The 12,791-nt window shown below is 36.8% G+C and overlaps 1 protein-coding gene across 3 annotated transcripts in view; it reads right to left on the reverse strand.

Moving 5' to 3' along the window:
* Positions 1-12,791, reverse strand: part of SMARCC1 (SWI/SNF related BAF chromatin remodeling complex subunit C1) — a 176,019-nt gene that overhangs the window by 107,779 nt on the left and 55,449 nt on the right. For all 3 annotated transcript variants that reach the window (XM_024751452.1, XM_024751454.1, XM_024751453.1), the window contains 3 exons: positions 6,299-6,424; positions 4,222-4,343; positions 1,203-1,327 (listed from right to left, as the gene is read on the reverse strand). In XM_024751452.1, the coding sequence (XP_024607220.1) occupies positions 1,203-1,327; positions 4,222-4,343; positions 6,299-6,424 (373 nt within the window). The remainder of the gene's footprint in view (positions 1-1,202; positions 1,328-4,221; positions 4,344-6,298; positions 6,425-12,791) is intronic.

The raw sequence follows: 12,791 nt of genomic DNA on the forward strand, positions 1-12,791 counted from the left end.
GATTAAAATATACTTTAAAACGGTGACTTTTATGCTCTGTGAAGTTTAAAACTATGCTATATATAGGGACTTCCTTGGTGGTCCAGTGGTTAAGACTGCTCTTCCAATGCAGGGGGCATGGGTTTGATCCCTGGTTGGGAAACTGGGATCCCACATGCTGCGCTGCATGGCCAAAAAACCCACAAAAAACCAAAACCAGGCTATATATAAAAGAAACCATGTAAGTTCGAAAAGAAAAGAAAATAGCGAGGGGCTAGAATAGAACACTAAAAGCTAAAGAGGAAATGAGAGGGACAAATGGGAAAAAAACAGCATGACTGTAGACTTAAACCCAACCATATAGATAATTATGTTACATTTAAGTGGACTACATACTCCAATTAAAAACAGAAAATGTGGGGAATTGAAAAAAAAAACAGAAAATGTGTATATTGGGGGAAAGAACTAAGTCTCCACAAATTGATGTTTAAAAGCAATGCTTTACATAATTAGAGTGAAAGTAAAAGAATGCCAGAGAGGTACAAATTGAAAACATAAAATGTAAGAAATAATTTATAGGACTGCTGAAGTCTTAAGTTCAGTGGGGACTAATAAAACATAGAAATTTAATGAAAAGGATGTGGTGAGATTAGGCTTTATTATTATCAGAGAACTTAGATTTCAAGACAAGCACTAACATGGCACCTAGAGACATGATACAAGCCTCAATTCATCAGAAGAACAACGATGATCTAGATGTATATGCCCTTAAACAGCAGAGCTTCAAAGTACAAGAAAATACAGGAAGAAAAAAATTTAACAGGAATAAAGGGACAAACAGACAAATCCACAATCACAGTTAAAAAGGTCTAACATCTGCCTCCCAATAACTGATTTAAATAGGTTGAATTGTGCATAGATACATACTCCATTTTTCCATACGTATATTGATTCTGTTGGGATTTTAAAACCATTAACTTTAAAGCATTACTAAATTTTGAGAACTTTTTGATCACAGTGTGTTTTCCCAATAAATAGCAAAAGTATACCAAAAGACAGGAAAACAGGGAATTTCACATACGTTAACCTTCAAGGGGTAATCTATTAATATTTGAAAGTTAAGAACTGGAGACACAGAGCAAGAAGTGAATCATCCCATGGCACCGCTGAGAATAATTAAATCACATCTAACACTCTCATAGTCTAGGCAAAAGGATACAAACCATTTTTTGGAAGAACCACCTCCTCTATGTTGGGTACAGGTGTTGGGTCTTCCATGTCCTTGGTAAGATCTTCTTGCTCATCTTCCTCTTTCTGACTTCTCCGCTTCCCATAAAGACTAGCTTGGCTACAACATAAAAGATACAAAATCACAAACAAGACTGACGATAGCTAGTTACAGCAAACAATTTCAGAGGCTTTAACAACACTGTTAGAGAATCTACGTTCAGAATCACTTTAAAAGACAAACAGAAATCAAAAAAATTAGATACATTCCCCAAATTACATCTAACCAGTCAAAAGGAAAAGAAAACTTTTAAGGCACAAGAAATGACCACAGAAATTCTGCAATACAAATTTGCAGACAGTACCCTAAAAGGTGCTTAGTGTAATAAAAAAACATCTCCTACAGAAATACAGCACATATTTTATCTCAGATCATAAAGAATCACTTACATAAGAAATTTTCTCAAAGATATATACAAATAACTGCTTTTTGGATTTCTTTGGTTTTCTGTATTTTCCTGGCTCTTTGTATCATTCAAACATCAGGAACTGCAAAGTAAAATCACTTAGGACAGTACTAACTTTTGTATTTTGTAAAAATTGCCATTGTTCTTTCACCACCTGAATTCAATCAAATCAACATTCATTTTTAAAACTAACACATGCCAGGGTTTCCCTGGTGGCGCAGTGGTTGAGAGTCCGCCTGCCAATGCAGGGGGCACGGGTTTGTGCCCCGGTCCGGGAAGATCCCACATGCCGCGGAGCGGCTAGGCCCGTAAGCCATGGCCACTGAGCCTGCGCGTCCGGAGCCTGTGCTCCACAACGGGAGAGGCCACAACGGTGAGAGGCCCGCGTACCGCAAAAAAACAAAAAGAAAACCAAAAAAAAAACTAACACATGCCAGAAAGCATATTAAAGTTTAAACAAGAATGGAATGATTCCTTACCTTGAGGAATTACAGGGAATTCAGGACAGAAATCATTAACTACCTCATATAATGTGATGTGTACCAATACAAAGAAATGAATACAAGGACCACAAAAATACAACTCAGACAAAGAGAACTGTAACAATTTACTAAAAAGTTGGCAATGTTTCAGGATGATGAGTAAAAGCTTAAGAAAAAAATTTCCCGTTTTGGGGTAGTAATCTAGAATACACCGACAAGGGAGGCAGAATGGAGAAAGAGCTTGCTGAGTCCTCACACTGCTGAGAGAACGCTCCAAATTCTCTTTTTAGAGGGATAACATGTTGGCATAGGTTAGAATAAGGTATACAGAGTAAAAAAATTTGTTTAATAAAAATTACATGACAATTTTTTTTTAAGCCTATGAAACTAAAGGTGGCAAGGAGGTAAAATACTTCAAAATGAAAAAAAGATTCAGGGAAGATGAATAAAACAAATGTTAGGAAAACAGGTTTCAAGATGTTTTAGTTAAATAGACTATTCTAAGGGGAGACTTAAATGAGCAAAGTCCTGCTCATTAGAAGGCAGATGCATTCAATTAAAGGACGCGCATACATTTATTTTGGGAAACTAAATTTGGTGGGTATTATACTCAGAGTAGAGGCTAAATGCCACCACTGTGAGCATCCCAGACATCACATTTTGAGTCTGTGACCACTCATGTCCTGGCAGCCCATCTTAGCCCATAAAGGGGAGAGTAGCACATCGATTTCAGTCCGGGAAACATTTGGAAAAGTTGTTATGATATTCTTTACAAGGATCTCAGGTAGCTCTGAAATCTCTAAACATCAACAGTAAGTTTCAGAATGCAAGTTTAAGAGATAAGGTTACCCTCAATAATCCCCAAGAAAAACCTATTTTGTTCTTTTAATTTTTATGTCACAGTACATGTGACTTGATAAAAAAACAAAAATCTTTTTATAACTGTAACTGACTCATTAATATTATTTATAAAACTAAATAAGAGTTTCTTAACTTCCCTAAAAGCTTCTATGCATGGTTAAGAATGCTTCAAGTAACCTTACCCTTCAAGAAATAACGTGATTCAAGGCATGTTCTGGGCGACAAAAGGCAAATTTGGCTAGAGAAGAATGTCACAAAAGGAAGCTGATGGAGAGAAGATGACTGCACTGTAAAGATCTACTTGACAACAGCCAGAAAGTCGACAAATTTACTACCATATGAAAAGAATAAATTTTGCAAACTGTCAGGCTAAAACTAAACTATAATCTCTGAAAAAATGCTCAAAATATATTTTGAGGGACTTCCCTGGTGGCCCAGCGGTTAAGATTTCGCCTTCCAATGCAGGGGGTGTGGGTTCAATCCTTAGTAGGGGAGCTAGGATCCCACGTGCCTTCCCACCAAAAAAACCAAAGACATAAAACAGAAGCAATATTGTAACAAATTCAATAAAGACTTTAAAAATGGTCCACATCAAAAAAAAAGTCTAAAATATGTTTTGAGCTAGACAACCCTGAAATTATTAACTATCTACTTAGTACATAATCATAAAATTATTATTTACTGTCTACCATTTATAGGCATCTACTTCAGGCCAGGCACTGTGCAAGGTCTTTAAAGTCTCACTTAATCCTCACAACAACCTATTCAATAGAAACTAAAATCTCTACTCAAGCAAGATTCACTAAGTACAAACGTGACTTACTGAATAAGGCACTACACTGCTGCAATTTGCAGAATATGGAGCAGACAGAGGTTCAACTCCTCTATAAGTCATTTGGATCATGTATGGGACAGGTGGTAAAACTGGAGAAAGACAGTAACTCTTGTGAATATAATTTCTTAAATTCCTTACCAGCCACACTTCTCAATACAAACACTGATACAGAAAAAACGTTCTATTCAGAGATAGAAATGTATAAAATTGACATAAGATGCCCATAAGATAACATCCCATAACAAGACGAGCTATCAAAGCAAAGACTTCCAACCAAGTCAAAGTAAGACAAACGTCCAATGTAAATGTAAAAATCTGCAAAGTTCTTTAGTCTGTTTCAGTGCCTTCTGAATCATGCTGCAGTTCTTACCCTTTCTTCCCGCTCTTCTTCCGGGATTCTGTGGGTGTGGGAGGTGGAGGGGAAGGTGAATGTTTCCTCTTTCGAGCATTAGCTGATGCTTTTCTATCTCTTCTCTCTGGACTTCTGACTGGCTAGGAAGAAGTAAATGGAAGTAAATATCGGCTAGCTTTGCTGACTCCTCAGTTTCTACAAACCCTTGTCCAAAGGTGAGTTTTCACAAAGATAATACCAAACACAATTGCACAGAGGAAATGAAAGGCACAACATTAAGCATCCTCAACCGTAAGCAGTCAGGAAACTTTCCCTGACCTTCCAGGTGATGCACCATCAATGGATATATTAGAACCATCCCACAGGTATTCAAACTATGCTACAAAACAGACATGCCCAAACTCCTCACAACTAAAAACTGTTCCTGCTCAAATTCTGTGTTCCCAGGTGGGAAAAGCATTTTCAATAACCACTGGAAAAATATGAAACACATGCTATTAAATTAATGAAATACAAAGACTGGCTGAATGATCTTGTGAAAATGTACCAGAAACTACTCCTAGTTCATCATTAAAAGGAACATAAGAGAAAATGACTCAAAAGAGGTAAAATTTTACAAGACTGCAACTTATGATTTAAAAGTCAACCCACAGGTGTAAAACTATCCCTATCTGCAGATGACATGATCTTATACATGGATAACCCCAAGGAATCCACAAAAAAACTATTAGAGCTAATAAACGAGCTCAGCACAGTTGCAGGCCATACATCAATATACAAAAGTCAGCCTGTAGATGATAAATTTAATACCAATTTAATAAAACAGACCATAATAAAGAAAATACACCTAAAATAATCCATAGTATTGCATCTGAGGTTGAAAAACGAATCAGAGATTAAAACATCAATTAGACATTAATGATTGGGACTTCTCTGGTGGCGCCGTGGTTAAGAATCCACCTGCCAATGCAGGGAACACGGGTTCGAGCTCTGGTTCAGGAAGATCCTACATGCCACGGAACAATTAAGCCCGTGTGCCACAACTACTGAGCCCGTGTGCTCCAACTACTGAAGCCAGCGCACCTAGAGCCTGTGCTCCACAACAAGAGAAGCCACGACAATGAGAAGCCTGTGCGCCACAACGAAGCATAGCCCCCACTCGCCGCAATGAGAGAAATCCCACACGCAGCAACGAAGACCCAACGCAGGCAAAAAAAAAAAATATCCAAAGCAAATAGGGATGAACTAAAAATAAAAAGATATGAAAAAGACTCAGTTTGTAAATATTTTTCTTAAAGATAAAGAATATATGGTGTGTGACAGACTTTTAGTAAGAAAGTCTTGGGGCTGAAAATATGTATGAAAGAACTACACTTTCTAAATTATTGGTTAAAAGTATATGCCTCAAAGATTTTTTTCAAAAAACTAAAAAACAAAACAAAAGCAAAAATCTTAAGTGTCCCCAATGAAACAAGACTTCCGGAATCACAGGTATCTACCTGAAGCTGTCATAACCCAACACTAACACATCTAAGCCTTCTTCTCAGTCTCAAGTCTTCCTCTAGTGATACACCTACCTCCCAACTTGTGACTTATAACAAAACATGGATAAATATTTAAATGGTTGGGCTTCTTAAAGGATTAAAGAGTATTAAATGTCAAGTCCCCCTACCTGAAAAAAGGACTGAACTGTAACTATGAGACATTTAAGGCCTATACTTTATACTAACTACTATATGATCCTTAACAAAGCTATTAAAAAATATTAAAACTTAATCAGTTTTCCCTTGGAAAATGAAGAGCTAAGTTAAATTACCCTGTGATGACATTTGGTTCACAAAATTAATACTCAGATCTAGAGAACAAAATCAGTTGTACTACCTTGCACACTGCACGGGCCACTTTAAATCTTAATGACCCTCTGAGATTTTCATGCCCCTTTTTGGGCGATGCCAGCTCCTGAGATGGTTGTTATGGCCATTTAGTAACTTTTATATATACTTGATGGCTGAAAGTTTATTAATGAAGATTTGATAACATTCAGGCCAAGAAAGAAGAAAACACCAAGTGAGAAAAATGGTGCCAAACCAAATACCTCTTCATTCTTTGTTGAAATTCGCTGACGAAAACTCACGGGCTTCCTGTTCTCATCCACCTCATAATCCTCCTCATTCATCCATTCATTGAAAACATCAGTGTCCAAAATCCATTTTGCATGAACCTAAAATCACATCAAAGCATGAATATCTACATAAATAATAAATCACTACAGTTTTTAAAGTATTCAAAATGAAAGTAGCTGATTTATTACACTCAAAGCCTCAACTGCATAGAACAGTTTAAAAATACGACTATTAGTGACATATGAGTGGCAACTTAACCACTTCAATTTTCATTCCATGTCTTTTACTGAGTAAACAGTAAAAAAGCATGACTGGTTTTGTGTAGACTGAGGCTTTGATAACCAAGACCCTGAAACTGGATAATCATGTCATCTTTTTTCTTTATTTCAGTTTTATTTAGGCGTAAGTGAAAAATAAAACTGTAAGATATTTAAGGTGTACGTTGTGATTTGATATACATACACTGTGAAAGGATTCACCCCCCCCAGCAAGTTAATACATCCATCCCCTCACATATTTATCTTGTGTGCGTGTGCACGCGTGTGCACACGAGAACACCTAGGTCTACTCTCTTAGCAAATTTCAACTTTACAGTACAGTGTTATCAACTTTTGTCACATTTGACATTAGCTCCTCAGACCTAATTTATCTTATAGCTGAAAACTGGTACCCTTTTACCAACCGTTTCCTATTTCTCCTACCCCCCAATCCCTGGCAACCACTTTTCTACAGTTTCTAGGAGTTTGACTTTTTTTTTTTCTTTAAAGATTCCACATATAAGTGACACCATGCAATACTTGTATTTCTCTACCTGGCTTATTTCACTAATCGTGGCATCTTCATCTTCACAAAAATCAGTGACAGAAACATTCAAAGGCAAAAGGCCAAAGTAAATCATTGCTTTAGGCATAAAGAATGTCTCTAGGTTTATACATTCGATAGCATTCTAAGAAATGATGAAAGAGGACATTTACTGACATGTTGCCCAGCCCTGTCAAGTACACATGGTGCTCTAAAGAGGCCTTTCAGGTACAGCCAAGGTTGGGACAGGGTGGAGAAGTGAGAGTCAGATTTGGGGTTCTTCCCAGTCCTTTACATGGCCACTTCTTTTGTTTTTGTTTTTTTGTTAACGTTTCTAAGAATAAAAGGAAGGGTTCTCTGGATGTTATATAGATACACATGTAGATACGGATATATATAGATATTTAAACCACAGCCCTAGCCTCTATAATACTTCTATTTATTCAACAGTATTTCTCAAAGTGAGCACAATTGGAATTGGGGACTAGACTTCTTTCCTGTGTGGGACTGCTGTTCAGTCATGGGTGGTGTGTGTGTGTGTGTGTGTGTGTGTGTGTGTTGCAATTAACATGCCCAGTCAAGAATCATTAAAATACTAACATGAGAGCAAAGAGAGAAAAAGAGAGCAGCAACTACAGCTATGAAGCCTTCAGGAACTAAAAACCTACAACATAGCAATCACTGAGACTATATGGACTTGCCAATAAAAATATTTTGTCAATCTAAGCTCCCCACTGCTCCCCCCTTGTATTTTCAAAAAAAAAGGAAACATTACTACATTGGTTGTTAAGGATATTGCCTGAATGATATACTGCTTTAAGAATGACATCGACCTGACTACATGCCTCTTTTCCTCCCAAAACTAGAGCTACACAGTAACAAGCATAAAATTAATACCCATCAAGGAGAATACAAGACCTTAAATAATGTAACTCGAAAAGACTCCTATATGTATAAATTATGAGAATGGGATATATAAATAGAGCATGAGAAACCTTAAGCTAATTAGAGAAAAAAATCTATTTAAAGGCATGACTATGTTCAAAAGGGTAAATTAATTCAGTGATGTAATTAATTGCAGAAAAATTTAATTCAGTAATTAATTCAGAAAAATTTATGTCACAGCATTTGAAAACTTAATAGTCTTTTCCAAATTATTCATAAGTATGTATATATTTTAAAAGTAGAGCTGAATATTCACATTGTACATTCTTTACTATCCAGAAGACCTTGACAGAATTCTCTTGAGAAAGTATGTTAGGACAGTATGGACAACTAATAATCATTTGTGCCAGGCACTCTGCTGAACACCTTACATATAATATGATCTTGTTTAATCCCGCTAAGCAAGGCAGGTTAGTCTCTCCAGCTTTCCAAATCAGCAAACTGGGGCACAGAGTATCAGCAAGCTGCCCAGTTACTTACCTATCAAGAGGCAAAGCTTTGCACTGAGTTCTGCCTAAGCTCTTATGCCACCATGCTCTATTACCTGTCTCACAAAAACACCTTAGGGTCAGAATAATGTAATAGGTTGTGCAACCTTCAGCAAAATTATCTAACTTCTGTAACCCAGTTTCCTTACCTATGAAATGATACGATGGTAAACTCTGCTATCAAGCCCAGTCCTAAACTTCTGACAACTATAATCTTCAACATAGTATGTTTCTAAAAATCCTTTCGTAATACTTTACAATGTTATATGGCTCACAAGTCATATAGTTTATCCCTTTAATCAACATTTTTTTCCAAGTAACAACTTAACTGTTTGACTAGACAGATGTCTAGATTTGACTACACACAAAGATATATGTTTGAAACTGCTAGACAATGCTGGAGGCTCAGTAGTTCTAACATCAGAGAGCACAGTTCACATTTTTTTCAAGTTTTCAATGAGAACAGTTTGGTTATAACCTCTCAGATTACATTTAAAGGTAGTTTTTGTTGTTGTTTAAAATCATCTTCCCTGATATGGGAACATATGTATACGTATAACTGATTCACTTTGTTATAAAGCAGAAACTAACACACTATATATTTGTATAATATAAAGCAATTATACCCCAATAAAGATGTTAAAAAAAAAAAATCACCTTCCCTGAAGATAATGGGACAACACAAATATAGCAGGAATTGGTATGCTTTTTTTGGGGGGGGTGGGGGGAAGGGTTAGATACTAAATATTTTAGGCTTGCAAGCCATATGTTCTGTCTCTACTCAACTCTGCTGCTATAGTGTGCAATCCGCCACAGAAAATACATAAATGAATGGGTTTGGTGGTGATCTAATACAATTTTATATACAAAAACAGGTGACTATAATTTGCCAACCCTTGTAAAAGGAAAAGTAGTTTTATCCACTGACACTCCATATATGAGGTTTAATAGAGAAAAAATTTTCCAAAAATATACATTAGTTACTGTATGATCATTCTGAGACGATCAATGAAATGTGAAGGAAATTATACAACTTAACTGAAAGATATAAAAGACCTAAATATATTGGGAGATAAATTGCCTCCACAAATTGAGAGGCTCAGTATTGTAAAGATGTCAGTTTTCTCCAAGTTGTTCTACAGATTAAATTTAATTCGAATCAAAATCCCAATGAGTTTGTTTAATATGGACCTTAACAAGCTGATTCTAAACTTTACACAAAACAGCAAAGACCCAAAAGACTCCTGAAGAAAAAAGTGGGAGTACTCAAGTCAAAACAAATAACTAATAAAACTTTATAATAGAGTCAAGAAACAAATCATGACATACATAAAAATTTACTTTTAACAGAAATGGCTTGGATCAGTGGGGAGAGAAATCCAGCTTTAATATTTTTCCACCTTGAAACTATAGCTGATCTAACACCATATGGGGAAATTTTTTTCCCCTACATCATAACATGTTTAAAAATTAATTCCAGGTAGATTAAAGATCTTTATATATTAAAGGCAAAACTAAAGAATTTTTAAAGATGATTTAAGAAAATGTCGTGATGACCTTGGGATAGAAAACAAAAAGATAAGCTACTAGGAAAACTATGTTTTTTATTTTTATTTTGTAATAAATTTATTTATTTGATTTTATTTTTTATTTTTGGCTGCGTTGGGTCTTCGTTGCTGCACGTGGGGGCTTTCTCTAGTAGTGACAAGCGGGGGCTACTCTTAGTTGCGGTGCGCTGGTTTCTCATTGCAGTGGCTTCTCTTGTTGCGGAGCACGGGCTCTAGGCACGTGAGCTTCAGTAGTTGTGGCACGTGGGCTCAGTAGTTGTGGCTGGCAGGCTCTAGAGAGCAGGCTCAGTAGTTGTGGCACACGGGGTTAGCTGCTCCGCAGTATGTGGGATCTTCCCAGACCAGGGCTCGAACCTGTGTCCCCTCCACTGGCAGGCGGATTCTTTACCACTGCACCACCAGGGAAGCCCAGAAAACGTATTTTTAACACAGGTAACTGATGATGTAACCACGCGTGTTAGTATGCAGAATATCTAAAGAACACCCACAAAGAAAAAGACAACGCAATGGGAAAAAAAAAAGCAAAAAGTGGAAACGAGCACTTCACAGAGGAAGAAACACCAAAGGTCAAAGAATTCATGAAAAGATGGCAAAGCTATTTGGTAATAAGAGAAATACAAGTTAAAACCCTAAAGAAACACCACTTCACATCCAGTAGATAGGTAAATATCACTAAGTCAGAATACACCAAGCAGGCCTTCCCTGGTGGCGCAGTGGTTGAGAATCCACCTGCCAGTGCAGGGGACACAGGTTCGATCCCTGGTCTGGGAAGATCCCACATGCTGTGGAGCAACTAAGTCCGTGCACCACAACTACTGAGCCTGTGCTCTAGAGCTCATGAGCCACAACTACTGAGCCTGTGTGCCACCAACTACTGAAGCCCGCACGCCTAGAGCCCATGCTCCACAACGAGAGAAGCCACCGCAATGAGAAGCCTGTGCACTGCAATGAAGAGTCGCCCCCGCTCGCTGCAACTAGAGAAAGCCCGCACGCAGCAACGAAAACCCAACACAGCCAAAAATAAATAAATAAAATAAATAGAAAAAAAAAAAAAAAAAAGAATATACCAAGCACTGGCCATGATACAGAGCATCCAGAAAACTTATACACCCTTAGCAAAATAAATTTTTACAACCATCTGGAAACAATACGGCACTGTTTAGAAAAAGTGAATGTTTGCATTCCCTAAGATCCAGTAATTCCATTATGAACAAACACAAAAGATGTATGTTCAGGAAAGTTCATAGTAGCATTTTTCATAGTACCTTAAAGTAGTAACTACCACACCCACCCACATTACAATGGATATATTGTGACATATGCATACACGAGATTACTTGGACTGCTATCTACTATAGATGAACGATGCTGAACAAAAAGGCAAGTCACGAAAAATTACAGTATGATTACACTGATATTAAAGCTTTTTAAATGTAAAAACTAAAACAGGATTTGTGTAGTTTTGTGTGTGTGTGTGCGTGTGCGGTAAAACTGCATAAAAAAGACAAGCCAAACATTTAGAATAATGGTTAGCTCTGAGTGGGCAGGCCAAAGGATGAACATGGAATGCTTCAATGGTAATGGTAATGTTCTTTCTTGAGAGTGGCAAGTACACAGATGTTTTTTAAAACTGTGATCCGTTTTTATTATTCATATTTAATAAATGTTAATATCCACAATTTAACATTTTAAATTAAGTGCTAACTTTCTCATAGCAATCACATTTCCTCTAGAACAACAAAACAATACATAAGCATTGTTTTATACAATAATAGAGAAACTAAAATTCCAGTTCAAATTTTCTGACTAAAGACATGCTTAGCTCCTTTTCTCTAGGTTTCAGGGATAAGATCTTCAAGCATTAAAAAGTATTATACTAGGATTATATTCTCTTGAAGGTAAAATAAAAATGCAAGTTCAAGAAGAAAAATAAAGTATGTAACACACTTGACTTTTAACAAAAAGCATATGCATTTATTCTTAAAATGGATAACAGTGAGCACAGATTGCAATTTAGATTTCATAGGATACATTAAGAAAAAGTATTTAAATATGATAAATTAATTTAAAAAAGATAACCAACAAGGACCTAGTGTATAGCACAGGGAACTCTGCTCAATATTATGTGGCAGCCTGGATGGGAGGGGAGTCTCGGGGAGAATGGATACATGTATATATGTATGGTTAAGTCTCTTTGCTGTGCACCTGAAACTATCACAACATTGTTAATCGGCTATACTCCAATATAAACTAAAAAGTTAAAAAAAAATTTTTTTTATTTAGTTTGTAAATACAAACATAAAAGCAAAAAAATAAACAAACATGAAAGATTCCACATACTCAGTAACTATTTAAATTTCTAGTGAAAAATTTTATATGTTAACTAAACATAAAAGGAAGTAGGGGACTTCCCTGGTGGTCCAGTGGTTAAAAATCCACCTTCCAATGCAGGGAACGTGGGTTCAATCCCTGGTCAGGGAACTAAGATCCTACATGCTGTGGGGCAACTAACCCCATGCACTGCAACTACTGAGCACGTGAGCCACAACTAGATAGCCAGCAGGCTGCAACTACAGAACCCACGCGCTCTGGAGCTTGCGAGCCACAACTACAGAGAAGCCCACATGTCGCAACAAAAGATCCCACATGTTGCAATACAGATG

The sequence above is a fragment of the Neophocaena asiaeorientalis genome, unplaced genomic scaffold (assembly GCF_003031525.2).
Source record: "Neophocaena asiaeorientalis asiaeorientalis breed wild unplaced genomic scaffold, Neophocaena_asiaeorientalis_V1.1 scaffold221, whole genome shotgun sequence".
In the NCBI taxonomy this organism is placed as follows: Eukaryota; Metazoa; Chordata; class Mammalia; order Artiodactyla; family Phocoenidae; genus Neophocaena; species Neophocaena asiaeorientalis.